Below are 19,730 nucleotides of genomic sequence, written 5' to 3' on the forward strand. Positions count from 1 at the left end.
ATTGACAAGTTTAGAGCAGCTTATGGCCAACTAATCCCTTCTATGTGTGACAAGACCCAGTGGCCTAAATCTAACCATGGATTCTTCATGCATCCACCCTTGTTAAAAGCCGTAGCTGGTCGGCCCCAAACAGAGAGGCATAAGGGTTGTAGTGAGAAAAAGAGGAAAAGTGGCCAGCACTTATGCCCTATTTGTAAGGAATACGGGCACCATTGGCACAAGTGCAAGAAGGGGAACAAATATGACATTGCTGCTTTGATGGAGTTGAGGTAATCAACTATGCATTCTACTTTCTTATGCATGTTAACTACTCTCTTGCATTACTGTTTTGTAATCAACTATGCATGTGAATTACTTTCTTATTGCTCATGTAGAGAACCACCAAAGAAGAGGAGGAAGACTACCAAATCAGCCGAGTCATCCATTGTGCCAAGAGGTGATGAAGCACCGGCAACCGCTATGTATTTTCCACCAAGGTTAGCAAATCTGAATTTAATTTGTGCCAAATGAAAACTGAGTGTGCATTCATCTAATCCATAGCCAAAGCTTAGAAATTACAACCAAGAAGAAAGGAAAACATAGCCAAACTTTGAAGACTACAAACAAGAAAAATGCAAAAGGGTGTAAAAGGTGATCTTTGCTAATTCTGAATTTTAATGTCAAATACTATGCATAGTTCATATTGTTATTTGCTCTAAGACTACTGTTGCCATACATGTACAAGTGCAGATCAGGGAAGGGGAAGAAGATGGAGCTTGCTAAAAAGGATGAAAGTTGTCCTATGGTGCCACCATTCGACAGCCCCGCAATGAGCACAAGAAGCAAAAAAGCTAACCCAGCCAGCCCCGCAATGAGCACAAGGAGTAGAAGAAGACTTAGCTTGTGAACTAAATTTAATTTCTTTTAGTTAGAGTCACTTCTGTTGCTGCTCAAGTCATGTTGTGTGGACTTGGACTCATATGGGAACCTTATGTCACTTTTGTGTAGTCCATATCATGGACTTGGACTATGTACGCGAACCTGGACATGATGACAATCCTTTTGTGTTGCTCATATGATGTAGATTATGATGTATGTGTGGGATTGGACTCATATGTGATCATGTATATGTTGGAAGCGATATATGTGTACTTGGATGGGGGCCTGTATGTTTATGTGCAAATCTGAATACTATTTGTTGAAATATATGTATATGTGAATTGTGTGATCTGGATGTGCATCAAATTACAGGGGAGGTTCTGCCCAAATTTTGAACTAAATTGTGAAAAAACTGTTGCTTTTTACTGTGGGAAGAATTTTGATCACAAGTTCATCAGGGGTAAAAACGTCTTCTCAGGTGTCATTTCACACCGTTAGAGGTCAAAATGGATGGAAATGTTATAAAGGGAACAAATTTTAGCATTGGTGTTATATAAGGAAGAAAAAGTTTTGCAGTGTCAAATAAGGCAAAAAAATTTAAGGTAGTGTTAGATAAGGAATTCTCTCTATATAGTACTCCCTCCGTTTCTAAATATAAGTCTTTGTAAAAATTTCACTATGGAACCATATATGGATGTATGTAGATGCATTTTAGAGTGTAGATTCACTCTAGTCAATAGTAAAATCTCTATAAAGACTTATATTTAGGAACGGAGGAAGTATATCTTAAAAAAAAGCAGGGAGGTGTTAAATCCATAGAACCTTGACGAAGAAAAATACAGCGGTGGTATGTTTGATTCCGAACACTGATATCTTTTCTGGAATCCACATCTGCTCTCTGAGAGTTGATGACACTCTCTACAGTTTACTAGGAAGAGAAAAATCAGGAGTCCACATGGATTCCACATTCAAACAAATCCTTACAAGTAGGAAATGAGGGCAAGCAAGTTAATTCACCTCCCCCCTCTCGCAGTTACAGATATTTGATTCTATGTTCTCAGAGCTAGCACTTGCTTACAGTAAGTTGAAATATATACCAAGCCAACAATAGCAAAGCACCAAGGCCGGCAGGGCGGCAGTTGTAGAAAGAGACATTCCCTTCTTTATTGTTGCATTGATAATTTAGTAACAGTTCTGGCATGGGTGGCAAACAAAACAAAACAAAACAAAACACCTGATCCCTACACCCCCTAACAAGGAACAGCACACTGGCAAACAAAACAAAACACCTTATTTGCTTTCCTCGCAAGTATTCAGAACAAAATACTACCAAGTCCAATATTGTGGAAAAAGAGTACAAGTTGCCGTCCATCTACCCCGGAAAATCTACCAATACAGGCACAGATGTCTATGAGGGGGCGCCGAGGTAGGACGCCAGCCGCAGGATGTCGCAGAAGACGCCTCCGGCGGTCACCTCCGCGCCTGCGCCCGGCCCTCGCACGATCAGCGGCTGCTCCTTGTACCTCGAAGTGGTGAAGGCGATGATGTTGTCGGAACCAGATAGCTGGGCGAATGGGTGGTCCCTCTTGTACCGCTGCAGTTCTACCCTTCCCTTTCCGTTCAGCACGTCCACCACTCCCACGTACCGCAGTACCTTCAGGTTATAAAATTCAATCACCTCTACTCAAACAAGTTTGCAAACATCCAGAGTAGATGTACTGGAGTGGGCAATTTAGATTTGGGAATTTGAACAATTCTGGTTATAGTCACATGCTATGAATTGAAACTAACATGGGGGCAATTTAAGAAAGTGAGAGAGGTTTACTCACTTCGCCTGCAGCCTCAGCCTCATGGCGCTGTCTGGCCCAATCCTGGTCAAACGATGGTAGCTTTTGCATGAATTCATTTGGCGACGAGCATGACTGCAGGCGAACCCAGTTAGCATGTGTAAAGCTGTAAATGTGTAACATGGTATTGGCTATTATGAATAAGATATAACCGGTCCTTACCTTTAGCGCCTCTGGCACAAGGCTCCCTACCGGGATATCCGAAAGCTCAAGTCTCAAACCAGACTCCCTTGCAAGGATAATGACCTGCTCAACCCAAAGGCCACAAATTATGATGAAACACTTAACAAAAAATGTTAATGGAAAACATAAGTCCGTAAAATAAAAACTGGAACAACAAAGCCGAAATTATTAACCCAGTATTTTTTTTCTTTCATTTTACCCAAGTCATCAAAGAATATAACGTCTGTCAGAACTACATTTTGGTTTGCAGATATGGCATTGTCTACCTAAACAAGGAAAAGCTAGAAACCTCGTCAAGTGATTGGATATGAAATGCGAGATCAACATTGCATTCGAGAAGCAGATGGAATAGTAAGCTTGAGAGAGATTGAAATGTTAACCAAGGGCAAGTGAAGGGAAACTGCATATGGGAACACCTGTTTATATGCACGAGACTAAATATATACTTGAGAGGAATCCTGCCAGAGAAATGGGCCAAGGAAGAATGTGGAACCTTGGATAAAGGCTCCAAGGGCATATCTGGTACCCAATGTCACCCAAGAGTATTTGACTTGGCTAATAGGGAAGGCTTAGTCCAAATCAAAATAGATGTTGCAAAGCTTATTGTTGATATGAAGATGGGAATCAGAAATGAATCAACCAAATTGATATATCTGGGTAGAGCAATATAGCAAAAAATAGCATGGAATTTGTGACAGTATCTTCAAAAGAAATCAAGATCTACCTTTCTGGCAACATCTGTTCCAGATAGATCATCTCTTGGGTCTGGCTCAGTGTATCCAGCTTCTTTTGCTTCAGCAACAACATCACTAAAGCTCCTTGTTCCTTCAAAATTGTTGAAAATATAACTCAGAGTTCCACTGCAATTGAAACAGTGAACATTGTGTCAGCCAGCATCTTAGTACTATATTTATTGAACATAAAAAAACACTGTGGCAGTGGATTCTTGTTCGCCCTGCTGCAATCTCTTGTAACCAAAACCTATTTCTCCTCTTAATGAAAAGGTGTGCAAAAGCTTTTGAAACAAAAACCTCTATTCACGAACAAGAAGAGCATCTACTTCTGCAAGTAATTCCACTGTCATATCTCGTGACTAGCTTAAAAATATAGTTTGTGAAAGTAAAACTTGGTTTGTGTTCCTGAAGCATAAACACACCTGAAAATGCCTTCAATACGCAATATCTTGTCACCTGTCTCCAGAAGACCTCGCAGGGTGCTAATTATTGGCAGGCCCGCACCAACAGTTGCTTCATAAAAGTAATGAGTATATGATGCACGCTGTAGAGTCCTTAGTTTCAGATACTGCACACACAAAAACATTTTCTTTAGTCTATACAATCCAGCAGACAATCACAATCTGGCATGCAGAGGTGCATGTTAGAGTAGTACACAGGGGATGAACATTAATGTGTGTTCAGGATCTTCATTCTGAGAGCAGCAAGATCTCAAATACAGAATTTAAAATTATTGAGCAGCCATGTTTCCGCTCACTGACTAATATTTGACGACTGGGCATTTAAATAACTGGCTGGTCATTTAAATTGGTAAAGTTTTTGTAAAAAGCATCATTATGTGTGCCTCTTTTTTCATTTCATATTTAGAACATATGCAGCAAAGTAGACTCGGTCCATTTAAAGCTCGTAATGTGAAGTCAATTGATGTACAGTCCATGAACATTAAAGAGCTTAAATATTATTTCAAAAACAAAAGGCATGGAAATATGTTTAGCCAGCCAAACATTTACCCGATCAAGTGGACCAGAATTTGCTTTTTTATTCGGTGTGATGACATGGATACCCTTCTTCAACCAATCATAGTAGTGAGATGCCACATTTGTATCTGCTGTGCAGTCCACCAATACTTTGTTTGGAAACACATGGTCCTCAGACAAATGGCGAACAAAATTAGCAAGATCAGCTGGTTTTGCTTCCTTTTGCATTTCTTCCTTCCACCTGGTTAGGTCTACTCCCCTACACAAAGAAACCCCCCAAAAAAAAACTGTGAGACATGTAAATGAAGAGGAATGTAACATATTAATATAATATTTGTCAAGCTTCATGCACTACCCAACGCAACCAGAAGTCCAAACTGATGGAAAGGGCTAGGCAATGCACATATATACTTCAGCAATATTAAACTAAAATACGAAATGATGGCCAAATTATTAATTTGGTTAATGAAACACTTTCGGTGAGACAGAAAAAAGATATCAGTACTGGTTTGTATCTAATTCAAAATCTCTCAGGATCCTGCCTAACTAATTGTAATGCAACATTAAATAACTCCCAAACTACAATATTAGGTCATTAATGAGGGAGCAAACAAAAGTGTAATGGGTAACCAGGAATTCTAGTTACATGGTGCCATTGACAGTCATGGGAAATGCCCAAAAAAAGACAAGCAGAGATTCATCGGAAAGCACCCACTTTTAGTCAATCATGGAAGAAGATTTATCAACAAAAATGAAGGTAAATCTTTGCAGAAAAGCAGCACGATCGCAAAACAAAGGAACAATTAGTTTAGGGGGGGGGGGGGGGGGGGGGGTCAGTTATATACGTTTCACTCAAAAGCATCGTGCTTGCGCCAGTTATTCCGATGACACGCACATCAATATTCATATTTTCCTTCAGGACTGCTACCTGCATAGAAGTTCAATCAGCACGGAATAAAAGTGTACTGAACAGTGAACTCTATCTTCAAATTGTTCCGTTGTCAGGTCAAGCCCAACACTTCATTTTCCATGTAGACTTTGTAGCAAAGATGGCTTACACTAAAGTTCCGGTCATGTAGAACATAAAATGAAACGATTATATTATGTTATTCTCATGCATAGTTGCCCATGTTAGATAGGAAGATCTTAGTGTTACCCTTCCAATCTGGTCGGGCAACTAGATGAAACGTCAGCGATGAACTACCGCTCGTCATTAATGACCGACGGTTATTTATTGTCTTCTTTATGTATACTCATCGGTACGGCTGACATCGTAAGTGCTAGAACTACAAAATACCACAACATGACACAAATGACCACTTTATTATTTCAAACCAAGCATTTATCAGGATTTTTGAACAAATCACACTGACAGCATTGTTTTAAATCCTAGGCATGAGATGTCAAATCTCTCCCTCTTTGTGGATATACATTTTATAATCGTTGGCATGAGATGTCACAACTCCATGATAAATTAAAACAAATGAATATTGTTCGGTACATAATGTGAGTATCAGACTCAAGATACCTGGTCCCTAAGCTGGTTGAGCAGTGTTGCCCCAATCAAACCAGGTCCAATGACCCCAATAGCAAGTGTGGTTTTTGAGAGGAAGAACCTTGAGTGAGCAGCTCTTAGAGCCCTGACACAATCTTCTTGCTTCAATACAACAGTAATATTGTACTCACTGCAACCTTGAGCTATTGCTCGTACATTAATGTTTGCCTGCGCCAATTGTTAGAGGGTAAATGAATCCAGTATAAATGGAAATCCCAATTTTACCAACCCAAAACTGTAAGCACCTTTGCTAGAGCATCAAAAAGGATTGCACTGACTCCAGGAGTACTTGCCATTCTCAGGCCAACAGCAGCAAGAATGCTGCAATCATGAATGACTTCAACCTGAAAAGAATTGTGTGCAACACATGAACTTGTCTGGATTAACACAACAAATACTTTGCTACACGTTTGCATGACAACAATAGTTTCTTTAGCAAAACATTGACAAAGACTACAACATGATAATTTCCAAATTACTCCCTCCTTATCAAAATATAAGAGCCTACAAAAACGTCTTATATTTTGGTACAGAGGTAGTATTATGTTTGTTTTGATGAAGACAATGCAACAAATATTCACAAAAAGTTGACAGGACAAATACTTTCAAAATTATTAACATGTTGATGAGACGGTGATGCTATGCCAAGTTTGATTTTCTTGATTTGCTTCCACATGTCTATTCATCTAGCCATGTTTGTCCATATAAGAAAAAAGTCCATTTCCAACCTCAAACTCTTGCAGAAGTTTATTTTTCCACCTTGAACTATTGGAATAGTCCACTTTTCACCCTCAAGTGGTTTGGCAAGTAGTTTTAGCTGACGTGGATGCCACTTGCCACCTCACTTCCATGTCACCAGGTTTTTTTTATCGATGTCTACCAATTGTTCTTCCATTTCTAGTAAGGGCATGTACAGTGATTGATAAGGCAGGCTTATCTTAACCTCGCCACATAATTTAGATAAGGCATGTACAATGGGTTATATCTTAGTCTTATCTTTAGTAACTACATATACCTAAATATGTGGTGAGAGAAATCATGCTAAGAGATCATCTCTTAGGGCATGTACAATGGTTGATAAGATAGTTTTATCTTAAGTCTTGCATGTAATTTAGAGATGACAAAAAAAAGTCTACAATGGGTCATCTCTTAGCCTTATCTTCAATAACTAGCCATTCCTAAAAACATGGTGAGACATATTGTGCTAAGAGATCATCTCTTGTCTTCTCTTAAATAAGAGAAGACAAGCCTTTTCTTATGAGTTCTCTCTCCTCCACCTCATCATTTATCCTACGTGGCACTCCTAAGATAGCACCATTGTGCATGCCCTTAATTAAGAGAAGACAAGCCGGTTTCTCTCTCATCCACCTCAGCATTTATCCTGTGTGGCACTCCTAAGATAGCGCCATTGTACACGCCCTAAATTTCTGTATACCTGCTTTTCCAGTCTGTTTAAGATTGTTTGTTTTTGTTATGTGAAGTGGCAAGCAAGTGATGATGTGAGGACATGTGGTGTCCATTGCACCCAAACCAATTGTGAAACAACCTGAGGGTGAAAAGCGGACTACTTCAATAGTTCGAGTGGTTCAATTCAAAACTTAATAGTTCAGGGTTGAAAAGTGAATAGCCAAATTTAGTGTTGAAAAGTAGACTATTTAAGTTTGATACATCTATATTAGAGAAACTTTGGTTGGATTTATACAAAGGTCATGTTTTTCAAAGACAAGAATCACCTTAGAGAGCCTTCCTGCTGCTAATGCCTCACGAAACCTAACATGCAAGGCTGCAGAGACTGCTGCAACTTCCTTTTCTGGAACAGCAAAACATATCGAGTGTTCACTGCTAGCCTGCACATATCTTAAAAGTGAGGAAGAACCTAAATGAATCATATGGATTATGGAGATACAAAAGATTGAAAGACATAAACTACCTGAGATATCATGATAACATTAGCTCCGACCTCTTTTACAGCACTAAATATGGCACTCGATGTACCTGGAACACCAGCCATTCCAGTTCTAAAAGAAAGATATGGAGATCATTAATAAAATAGAAGAAACCATTATAATACGAAGTCATGACATCTGCTTGCATGTTGATAGCTCTATTATGTCATGAGTTCAGCTTGCTAGGTCAGCACCAAACACTAATTAGAATTGAAAAATCTACGATAAACTGGGACTCAACACAAACACAAGACACAGGCACCGTCTTTTGAAGCTAATGAAGATCATGATCGTACTGTATCACAGAGATTAAAAATCATAACCAGATTATTCAAATTACAACTTACAGGTTCAAGAACAAAAATACCAACTTACCCTTCAACGTTAACAAGGGCCAATTTATCTATAGTAGCAAATGATTTGACACAAGCATCCAAATCAGCATCTTCGTTAGCAGGCTGCTTGCAAATCACAGTTCCAGGGGCAGAGAGATTGAACATGTTCCTAATGACAATGGGAATATTGTCTTTCATCACAGGTATAATGGTACGGGGATGCAACACATTTGCCCCAAAGTATGACTGCAAAGAACAGATCCAAGTTAGCAATGAAATTTGGAGTTGCAAGAAATGAATGAATTTAGTGCACAGCGATCCCACTATTGCTAGGTTCTCATGCCCAACAAGCAACTCCAGCTCAACCAAAAGACTTTAAAAGTGGCAAACATTATTTATTTATTTATTTTGTAAGAGCCCCTGCTGCATATCATGCAGCTTCCCACCAACTGCTTATGTTGCCATGCTCAACATAAGTAAAAGCTGAAAAATAGTAATGTGCGCACGTGTTCAAGAATAGAGAAATTACCATTTCCCAGGCCTCCTGATATGATAATGTGCTTAAGATCACAGCCTCACTGACTGCATTAATCAGATGATTGTCAATCAGATACATTCTTAATTCCTTTGTGCAAGAGAAAAGAAGATTTCCATGCACTAGATACTCCCCCAAAATATTATGTGTGTGTCAATGTTCAACACAGCAAGTTGAATGAATCCAACAGAAAATATTTAGTTCAAAAGCACAATACCCATGTTTTACAAACCTTTTCTAGGATCGGCACTAAATACCCCATCAACATCGGTCCAGATTGTGACCTGGCATGCCCTAACAAGAGAACCAATTATTGCTGCTGAGAAATCGCTTCCATCTCTTTTCAGAGTAGTAGGGATGTTTTCAGCTGTACTCGCGATAAAGCCAGTAGCAACTATTATCTCAGCAGGTTGGCGTGAAAACCATTTCTCGAGTCGCTTCTCAGATTCCACATAATCAGGATCTACCATGTCAGGACCACTAGGTTTTACAACTAGAACTTCTCTTGTATCCATCCAACTACAAGATGCTCCAGACTGCATAAGTTAGATCAGAGAGTAAAGGTCAGTTTGTTCAGAACGGTTAACACTAGGTCAAAACATCTAGATTATGAAAGAAGATGAAGGGAAAGTAATACATAAACTTTGTCACTAGGAGAAAGAAGTATCATGAGCCACTGCTCCTGTAATTGAGTTTAGCCACAATGTTTTTGCATCATCTCAGTACCAAACAACAGCAGGATATGGTGGTGGATGCACATCCTGTAAGGAACTTTAGGATAAGGGCTGAACTACAACATCACATAGCGTTGAAAGCTCATAAAGTCACAAGTCACAAAAAACCCTACAAATCTTTCCTACTTACAAAAGTTGGAGTTGGTGGTGAGTTCACATGTGGGACCACGCAAATAAACAAATGCACTTCTACCCACATGTGGGACTAGCAACCTTCCAAGAGACAAAAATAAACAAATGTTACTTTTACTTGGGTGAGGGCAGGCCTGGCGCAGTGGTGAAGTCCTCCCCACTTGTGCCAAGAGGTCCTGGGTTCGAACCAGCCTCTCTGCATTGCACTTTGCAGGGGTAAGACTAGGTTCCTATAATCCCTCCCCAGACCCCACCTTGTGTGGGAGCTTCTATGCACTGGGTCTGTCCTTACTTTTACTTGGGTCACACCTATCCCAGATAAACAAATACACTGCTACCCTAATGTGAGAATAACAGTTGTAGAAACACAAATTTTAAATGTAAGTATGCACTCCAATTCAAAATCAGGGTCTTGATTCTAGTTTCTCTTCCCAACCAATTCTTCCAGTTCTATATCATATTATCATAGTAGAAGAGAGTGAGCAAATCACAATTCCAACGCAGTGATAGACATTGTCCTCCTACCTAATCCACTTGTACATTCAACTTACTCATGCCCATTCTCCTATGTTTCAAAATTCATATGTTATCATGCAATAGATCTTGCAAAGGACCTACTATGGTCAGCTTAAGATTCTTCAACGACTGCAACGTTTCTTTTTATCTCTTTTTAATCATGAACCATGTAATAGCCACAGGACACGATCATCTTTTGACGATCTCCTAAGCTAGTTGTTACTCCTCTTTTTTTATGGCTTCGTAGCAACGGACGGGCATTGTGCTACTTAATTAAAAAGATCTTGCAGAACAGCCCTTCAAAACTTGAAGATCCTATGCTCTCACCGCTGATGCTTACCTTCTGTTTTCCTAGGTGTATTATTAATTCAGCTTGTGACAGTGTGGGACTATTAATGTAGTACGAATGTTATTGTGTAATTGTCGTTTAGTTAGCGAGTCACATAACAAAATGCAACTTTAGCATAGAAAAAACTGAGAAATTTTCCAATTATAGGATGTTGAAGCAGGCAAGCAGCATTTTGTTTCTCTTCCCAACCAATTCTTCCAGTTCTATATCATATTATCATAGTAGAAGAGAGTGAGCAAATCACAATTCCAACGCAGTGATAGACATTGTCCTCCTACCTAATCCACTTGTACATTCAACTTACTCATGCCCATTCTCCTATGTTTCAAAATTCAAATGTTATCATGCAAAGGACCTACTATGGTCAGCTTAAGATTCTTCAACGACTGCAACGTTTCTTTTTATCTCTTTTTAATCATGAACCATGTAATAGCCGCAGGACACGATCATCTTTTGACGATCTCCTAAGCTAGTTGTTACTCCTCTTTTTTTATGGCTTCGTAGCAACGGACGGGCATTGTGCTACTTAATTAAAAAGATCTTGCAGAACAGCCCTTCAAAACTTGAAGATCCTATGCTCTCACCGCTGATGCTTACCTTCTGTTTTCCTAGGTGTATTATTAATTCAGCTTGTGACAGTGTGGGACTATTAATGTAGTATGAATGTTATTGTGTAATTGTCGTTTAGTTAGCGAGTCACATAACAAAATGCAACTTCAAATAGCATAGAAAAAACTGAGAAATTTTCCAATTATAGGATGTTGAAGCAGGCAAGCAGCATGTGTTGAAGTGCATAAATTTGCTGCGGCATTTATACATTAATAAGTTGTATAATATCAGAACTTTATAAGCATTTTTCATGTGTACCTTCTGTACAGCATACGATAGCATCTGAGATGACCACAACTCCCCATGCCCAACAACGAATTCAGAGAAAGATTCTGTTGCATGTCCAGCTGCAAGTATACACAAATAGAACCAAGATGTTACACATCTAAAAGGATTACGACTCTCACATTATTGCCTATTTACTAAATGGCAGCAGGTAAGTCAACCATTAGTACATTAGTAAGATGAAAGATGGAAATAACAAAATACTAGTCATTGGTCAAGAATGTGCTCCAAGAGAAGTTGTAACCGATGATGTGAAAAATGATGTAAAGCAAGATTCTATGTCGAAATAAAAGAAAATTAGATGAAAATTAGAAGTGAACATGCTAATCAGCACATGTGTACCCATGTGTACCCTAGCTGACAGTAAACCACATGTAAAGGCTGTTCCCCAACTAGTTTCCGTCATACATCAAGTGACCAGAAGCACATGTATGGAAAGGGGTAGTGGATTCAAAAAAAAAAGGGTAGTGGGGAGTAGGGGAAGCGGTGGACAAATTGTGACCACTCAAACAAATACAATTCTTTTTAACTTTTACATGAAATAAATTCAAACAAGACAATGGTGCTTCCAATGTAAAATTAAGGCATGAAAAACTCAGGATCTGGCAGACATCAACGATCTCCCCCATAACAGCAATAGCAATAAAAGAAAGAATCCAACAATCAGAGAAAGAGCATATTTCGAGGGGTGCTATAAAAAAATATTTTTTTGAGGGACCTAACAATCAATCAAGACTAGCCACTTTAAAACAAAATACCATGAATTATGAGGAATTAATATCTCAAACCTATATAAATAGCACGGAGCATTGCTCTCAGGTTACTGATGTCCGAATGCAACTGAGACAAAAATCTTGCAAGGTTTTCTCCATCAAGAAGATCTTTCGCTGCAGCCATATGCTTCTCAAAAACTTTATCCAATTCTTCTGTGTAAGAATCATCCCTTGACTGAGCCTTATGCACGAGACTGTACATCATGTCAGTAACTTTGGACATTGCAGAGACAATTATCAGCTTCCTCTCGGAAGAGTCACCAAGAACTACATCAGCAACATTCTGAATTCTCTGAGGTGTTCCCATGCAAGTGCCACCAAACTTGTGCACAGACCACATATCACCTTTTGGAAGATAGGTGCTGACTTCAACTTGTTCAACTGAAATGGCTGCTGCAGTAAACAGCAAATCTTAGATGGTTACAACGTACATGTCTGGTTGATAGAAAGGTTTAAACTGTATGTACACCTAAAATATAACACCAACCAGAGCATATGAAATTGAAACCTAAGATGAAAAGCAGACATAGAAGAACCGCAAAAGCAAGGTCAAAAAGCGCTAAGCGTAACTCCCTAATTTTGCCTCTTCATAGCGCCTATGTTGCCTATATTGTCTCAACGTAGCCGGCCCCAAGTCCAGGTAAAGGAGGAGGGTTGTGATAGGCTTGGCGAGACAACATCAAAACTTAGCCACTCTTATGGAGATGCCACTTCATAGTGCATATCTCGCAATAAGCGCACGATTAAGCACTAGGAGTTCTGCTGTCACCTCGACAACGTCAAAACTTAGCCACTCTTATGGAGATGCCACTTCATAGTGCATATCTCGCATAAGCGCACGCCTAGCACGATTAAGCACTAAGCATTCTGCTGTCGCCTAGCGCCTAGGTATGCTTAAGCGCATGCCTAGGCGTGCTTTTTTTAACAATGGACAAAAGTAGATGTCCCCAAGAACTAGGAGATGCTAATGAGAGCCTCCTATTTGGACCCAATGTTATAAATTGGCCCTCCTGGATATATTAATCTGGCTCTGCCCCTGGATATCCCAAAATAAGTTGATGCTACAAGATTGAAGCTTTCCCTTGTAATGGTGTTATTGAGATGGACAGTACCAAACCTGTTCATGGGCCTGTGGCCAGGCTGGGTTTGAAAACGAGGGCATGAACTGAGCCTATGGACCAGCAAGCAACTAAATTCATATTCTATTTAAAAATATAACTGCTTCTTTTTTATTAGAAAATGTAGGGAAAGGCTGCGTACTATAGACCCAAAGTGGTCGGACCCTTCCCCGACCCTGCGCAAGCGGGAGCTACATGCACCGGGCTGCCCTTTTTTTGGTATAAACTAATATTTTTATTGAATAAAAGTAGGGTAAAGTAGAAAACACTACTTGTTTGGATTTGTTCTCGAGTCAGGTTGGGCTCAGACCAAGCATTTGAGGCAGCCCAAACGTGGCCCAGCCCATAGCCAAGCCTTTGACAAGGTCTGGATATATCAAAATGCAGACCAAATTATAGTGTTCAAGAAATAGTGTTGGTGGAAATAGTCTCAACGTAGCCGGCCCCAAGTCCAGGCAAATTACCAGCAGCTGGTGTGAGCAGATTCTTCGAACCATGTCTTGGCAAATTTCCTTGGGAGTGACCTATCCTGAACAAGATAGTGAAACAAATATGGGATATTAGCTGAAATTTGGCGAGGCATAACTGACATCAAAGTAGAACTAGTGAAGAAGTACAATATCTATATGGTAAAACTTGATGCAGATGGGGGCAAAGCACAAGAGTTCCGAAGTTAATTACTCCGGAAAGGTTGAGAATATTTTTTAGGAACAATGTAGTCGACGACATTGAGAAGATCAGAAATAGAAGATTGAGCATGCAACTGGGGCTTGAAATGCCAGGTGGAGCAATTGAAATGGTCAAATGACAGCATCGTCGTTGACCGTTCAGAATTTGGATACTGGATAAATAAGCCAGATCATTTCTAGTTGAAAGGAAATTAATTAAGTCACAACAACACTTATTGCACAAAACACTACCTTAGAGCTCCCTTAGGTCGGTCCTGATTTATCTCACACTTCAAACATTGTGAAACTACTTCCCTGAAGATTTATCAAGCAGCATAACGTTAGTGTAAGATGATATGGACTGAAAGAGCGGCAGTAAAAACTTCCAAATAAAACAAATAGTGACAGTGGTGCAGAATGTCCAATCTAAGAAGATACAACTTGGCAAAAAAAATGGCATTAACTAACTTATCTCCACTGAAAGTTCACAATCATGTTATTGATGGAATGTATCATTAGTAACCTATTTATTTTATAATTGAAGTAGACTTGTATATGGAGCACAAGTTTCAAACTGTGACTCATCAAGAACTCAAGACGAAAATGATATGACATGCCCATTTCTTGATCCATAGATCGATGTTCGTTACTTCAGATTCTGGTTGAAAACTCCAGCCAAATGAACTGTCCATTTCAATACTTCCAGTCCTTGCTTCAAAGATACAAACATCCTACCAGGTCAAGGCTAACTCCTAGCAACTATCATTACTTACACCATGCATAAGAGAATGGGAATACACAGGTTGTTGTGTTCATACTAGTATGATGCGCACAAATCACATCTCAAATTGACTTGACTATTTATACACCTTTCAGAGCATGTTGCCATAGTAGATCGTTACTCCCGACATTTGGAGTTAGATCAAATTATAAACATGTGCGCCATTATCAACAGTTTCCTTTGACTGTTACTTTTTATATGTGTATGTTAGTAAACAAATTATTATTTCAAATAGTATGTATTATGAAAATATTACTCCTTTTTTGCGAAATATGAAAATATTACTTCTGACAAGACTAACAATGCTATTTTCATCCAACCAATATAAGTTATAATAATTTTTCGTACTTTGGTGGTCAGTGTTAAAACAGTTTTGACTGCAGGGGTTAAAGGAAGCCATGCACTTGCCGAAAACAGAGTTAGTAATATCTTTGACAAGCTTATATGATGTCCATCTCTGTCCAAGAAAATCAAGCAAGTCTATCCACACCGTAGATAGCACAGATTCCTGATGTCTGCGCCGCATTAGAGCATCGTCAAATTACCAAACACGTAAGAAGCCCCGTTTAGTAGGCATCTAAACAACATCCCCCCAAATGAAACCCAGGAAAATCGCGCCCACCGTTAATACATTATCGGCGTATAAGATCGCCGCCAGCACTCGACGTGGTCGAATCGGCGACCGCGCCGTCGGAGCTTGTTGTGCCAACAGAGGATCCTATCGACGCTAGCGGCCAGGGAAATGATGAGAGGTCCCGAACCTGCCGGAGGCGGACGGCCGGAGCCTCCGTCGATGGGCGGCGGCTGGCGGGACGGGGCTCGCGACGGCGAGGCTCCGCATCTCGCGGCGGGGCGAGGCGGCGCGGACGGCGGGGAGAAGAGGGGGGGGGCTCGGAGTGGGGAGGGAGGAGGCGACAACGGGGAGAGGCTAGACGCCAAAAACCCTGCTTTAACCCCCCGCGCGCAGGCCGCCGCTATCACGTTGTCGAAGCAAAATATAGTGTTCACGAACTTTTTGCCTTTCGAGAAATTCACGAATCTTTTTGTTTTTCCATTAAAAAACGGAAATGTTAACGCCCACACGTGTGGGCGTTAGGCATCTCAGTCACACGCATCCATCGCCGTCCAACAGTATCTGCACGAATCTTGGCACGTTTGGGTTGATTTTGTTTGCCACGTAGGACAAGGCGTGTGTGTGATGTGTGACATAGTTTGCCCACACGCCGGTTGCCTCCCCGCGGTCAGCTGTTGCCACTCGGGGGCGTGCGGTGGAACTGCGCCCGCACGCGACGCCCATTCGTTGTTGCCGTCAAACATGTCGCGCACTTCGCCCTCCCCCTCCATCACGGTTCCATTTACTCTTCCCCTCATTTACCCGCACAACCCACCCCGCAGTTCAGTCGATTGGAAGAGAAAGCGAGAGGAGAAGGCGACGGCAGAGGCGGAAGAGTCGACGGCATTCGCGGCCGTCGGTGGGGCTCGCCGGACCGGAGCGTCCTCGCCAGAGTGCCTGCAGGTTGAAGGTAATGCTCCCTCCCTCAATCGAAATCCTGCCTGCATTTCTCCTTTCCCCTCCATGGTTGAAGCTTCGCTCAAGATTCGTCGAGATTCAGTCGGGCTCGCCATGCGCCGGCGTTCCCGCCGGCGGCGGAGACTTGCGCTTGCCGTTTTCGGTGGCATTGAGCAGTTTCGTCGCCGCCGCGGGAGCGGCCACGCTGGTGTGGTTCGTTCTGTCCGGAGCCAAATGCTGGTTGTGCTTTGGAATTAGGCCGTCGTTTTCCAGTCTGATAGTTGCCCGTTGCTTCGGAATGCTATTTTGCGATTAGTGTAGTGAGAATTTTGTTGATGAATTTCAAGTTATGGTAGTTGCCATTGAACCCTAGATATAGGTAGTTGTTTTCAAAACGCAGTATGAATGCGAACGCGGTAGTTTCAGTAACTATTTGTACCGTATGGCAAATAATTTCCTGATCGAGTGTGATAGTTGCCACAAATACGTTTTTCATGTGGCAACTAATTTTGTGCACATGCTATTGTTGTTGCCACGCTGCAGGCATGGTAAAATATAGTAAATATGTAGACATGGCAATTTCAGCAACTGTGTGCAGTGAATGACAACTAACTTCCACATCAGTTGCGGCACTTGCCACATATATGCTTTTTCATGTGGCAAGTATCTTCTGTGAACACAGTATGTCTATTGCCATGTTGTAGGCAGGATCATGTGGCAAATTAACTACTCTACAGACCTAAATTGTGTGTGTTTGCCACGATGACATGCGGCAACTGACAAAATAATATGGCATGGTAAGGTGTAGTAAATTTGTAGTCATGGCAGTTTCAGCAACTGTGTGCACTGGATGGCAACTAATTCCCACATCAGTTGTGACAGTTGCCATATATATGCTTTTTCATGTGCGCGAGTATTTTCTGTCAACATTGTATGGCTGTTGCCATGTTGTAGGCAGGACAATATGGAAAATTAACTGCATTACAGACCTAAGTTGTGTGTGTTTTGCCACGCTGACTTGCAACAACTAACAAAATAATATGGCATGGTGAAGTGTAGTAAATAGGTAGTCATGGCAGTTTCACCAACCAACTATGTGCACTAGTTGGCAACTAACTTCCACATCAACTGTGTCAGTTGCCACATATATGTTTTCCATGTGGCAAGTATTTCAGTGAACATAGTATGGTTGTTGCCATATTGTAGGCAGGATATTTTTGTGACAAATTAACTGTACCACAGACCCAAATTTGTGTTTTGACACACTGATTTGTGATATCTGAACACATTTGGCTTTGCTAAGTGGTAACCCATTTTTTAGTATGAGGTCAGTGTGTGCATTGCAATTACGAGATGTTTTCAATGCTTTTTTTGAATTTGTGTTCCTTTTTAACATGTCAATTTGAATCTAGCCTATTCTGCCTTTCAATACATGGCAACTTGTTTTTTTAATGAGGACAGGGTGTGAGTTGCCACATTTTATGGATTGTGCAGTGGAAGAGTTGTGCTTTTCTTTCGTAGTATCTTGTGCTAACATGGCAACTTCAACATTTTTGTTTAAAGTTCAGTACGATCTATACATTTTTTAGATGAAAGTCAATGTGGTTAATTGCCACATTTATGTCTTCAACAATCATAAGGGTGCATGTGTGCTCATATGATATTTTTTGCCTTTACTATTTGCCATTTCAATTGATCCCATGTGGCAAGCACATTTTTTGTTATGTGGCAACTGCTTACTACATACACTTCATTCCCACCTTGACCATTTGGTTTGTTCTTACCTCAGCAGAATGGCTCGCGGCAATCATCAAAATGACAATGATGATTTCGTGGATGTACCTCAGCAGAATCAGGCAACTGGACGTCGAAAAGACGACGATGAGGTAACTGTCCACCCCGTCCCCCACCCCTTCATACGTTTTCGGACACCACATCGAGCTAGCAATCGTCCGTTAGGAACTACATTTTCATGATGAGTGAAAACATGGCAACAAATGATCATTTGTCTGTTTTTGTAGAAGAAGAAACGTACTCGCAATAGGGCTTCGCAGGAACACCTGACTTCATTGACCGAGGGATTTACCGACTATCAGAAGGGATCTGCTGCTGAGATGGGTATGCGGGTTCTGATGGATGTTCGGTGCAAGAATCTTGTGAACCTTGTATGCGACTGGCTTGGTGAGATTTACGACCCCGCCTCGAGGGAATTTGTGATTCCGGGACGTGGAATACTGCCGTTGGATGAGGAATCCGTGTTCTGCACTCTGGGTGTGCCCCGTGGAGAGATCAAAGTCCCGTATGAGGTCAATAATAAGATCGAGGGGACGTTGTTTCCCCGTTTGTTTCCTGGGTTGGAATCCATGCCGAATACGACTTTCCTGGCAGATTCGCTGCAGGCCATGACAACCCATGGCGAGGTTTTTAAGATGAAGCTACTCGTGTACCTCATCTCAGCTGTTTTTGCACCGACCACTTCTCTTCGCCCAAGCAACAAATGCTTCCCCATCCTGGTGAATGATCTATCTCTTCTCCATCATTTTCTTTCAATCTTTTTTCGGCTCCGATGTCATGTGTAAGCTAGTCACTGCCAGTTTTGTTTGATGTTTTTTCATTTGATTTTCTGATGCGACAACTTCTTTTCCTGAAATTTGTGCCGTGCAGGCGAAACTGAAAGATGTGAAGAAGATGAATTGGTGTAAGTTCATTGCAGACTTCCTGAAAGATGTGAAGAAGATGAATTGATGTACCAGAAGGGTTGTCGACTACATTTAATGGTATTTCTTTTACCAGTACTTTTTTGTGAACATTCTTTAACATCGTTATTTATTCATGGCAACCATGATGGTGTCATTGTGGCAACTAACATCATAACAAGATGGCAACTGTCATCATACCATGATGGCAAATAATACAGACAGATGGCAACTTCTTCTTTTCCTTTTTACGCCATTCAACTTTATGATTGAAAGAACATACATTAGCTTGTTTTTCCAAGATACCATGATGACAACTGATATTTTTTCCTATTTAAATTCTTGTACATCAGCTTATGTACGTCGACTGTCTTGATCTGTCCACCGTGAATTTCACTGGGATAGGAGGCCCGCTGCCTGCACACAAGTTTGTTGTTTCTGCATGGACTTATGATGCTGTCAAGGCGGTGCTTGCTGCAAACAGGGTAACTGATATGAAATATGGGAAACTGCAGGTTAGTTCTGGTTTCTTTTTTTCCACGGCATTCTTTTCAATTTTATTGTTGTACAACATATGAAAAAAATGCTT

General features: G+C 40.8%; 2 protein-coding genes and 1 long non-coding RNA gene across 4 annotated transcripts; 2 read left to right on the forward strand and 1 right to left on the reverse strand.

Moving 5' to 3' along the window:
- The first annotated feature begins 381 nt into the window (after positions 1-381).
- Positions 382-1,152, forward strand: LOC123116054 (uncharacterized). The gene is made up of 3 exons (XR_006456912.1): positions 382-476; positions 541-630; positions 730-1,152. It is a non-coding gene; the product is annotated as an uncharacterized lncRNA (long non-coding RNA).
- An 845-nt stretch (positions 1,153-1,997) lies between these two features.
- LOC123111639 (bifunctional aspartokinase/homoserine dehydrogenase 2, chloroplastic) lies at positions 1,998-15,889 on the reverse strand. Of its 2 annotated transcripts, none has more exons than XM_044532464.1 (19): positions 15,697-15,889; positions 14,407-14,469; positions 13,951-14,015; positions 12,384-12,758; positions 11,569-11,657; positions 9,203-9,506; positions 8,965-9,017; positions 8,476-8,681; positions 8,085-8,172; positions 7,888-8,001; positions 6,400-6,498; positions 6,128-6,322; positions 5,445-5,527; positions 4,633-4,858; positions 4,045-4,190; positions 3,613-3,748; positions 2,868-2,951; positions 2,688-2,780; positions 1,998-2,512 (listed from the first exon to the last, which is right to left on the reverse strand). In XM_044532464.1, the coding sequence occupies exons 1-19, from the start codon at positions 15,774-15,776 to the stop codon at positions 2,267-2,269; spliced, it is 2,745 nt and encodes a 914-aa protein (XP_044388399.1). In that variant the 5' UTR covers positions 15,777-15,889; the 3' UTR covers positions 1,998-2,266. The 2 variants fall into 2 exon arrangements, with proteins under 2 accessions (XP_044388399.1, XP_044388398.1); XM_044532463.1 differs by having other exon boundaries at positions 12,384-12,761.
- Positions 15,890-16,250: 361 nt separating this feature from the next.
- Positions 16,251-18,572, forward strand: LOC123114766 (uncharacterized). Its single transcript, XM_044536184.1, has 3 exons — positions 16,251-16,458; positions 18,238-18,331; positions 18,467-18,572. Exons 1-3 carry the CDS (start codon positions 16,251-16,253, stop codon positions 18,507-18,509), a joined length of 345 nt encoding a protein of 114 aa, XP_044392119.1. The 3' UTR covers positions 18,510-18,572.
- Positions 18,573-19,730: the final 1,158 nt, after the last annotated feature.

The sequence above is a fragment of the Triticum aestivum genome, chromosome 5B (genome assembly GCF_018294505.1).
Source record: "Triticum aestivum cultivar Chinese Spring chromosome 5B, IWGSC CS RefSeq v2.1, whole genome shotgun sequence".
NCBI lineage: Eukaryota > Viridiplantae > Streptophyta > Magnoliopsida > Poales > Poaceae > Triticum > Triticum aestivum.

Bases quoted from the DNA above. Each gene is read 5' to 3' on its own strand.
- LOC123114766 (XM_044536184.1), top strand. From the start codon at position 16,251: ATGTCGCGCACTTCGCCCTCCCCCTCCATCACGGTTCCATTTACTCTT. The intron at 16,459-18,237 runs GTAATGCTCCCT...TTACCTCAGCAG, and splicing joins AGAGTGCCTGCAGGTTGAAG to AATGGCTCGCGGCAATCATC. The intron at 18,332-18,466 runs GTAACTGTCCAC...CTGTTTTTGTAG, and splicing joins GTCGAAAAGACGACGATGAG to AAGAAGAAACGTACTCGCAA.
- LOC123111639 (XM_044532463.1), bottom strand. From the start codon at position 15,776: ATGCGGAGCCTCGCCGTCGCGAGCCCCGTCCCGCCAGCCGCCGCCCAT. The intron at 14,016-14,406 runs GTAGTGTTTTGT...TATCTTGTTCAG, and splicing joins CGACCTAAGGGAGCTCTAAG to GATAGGTCACTCCCAAGGAA. The intron at 2,952-3,612 runs GTAGATCTTGAT...TGGGTTGAGCAG, and splicing joins GAACAGATGTTGCCAGAAAG to GTCATTATCCTTGCAAGGGA.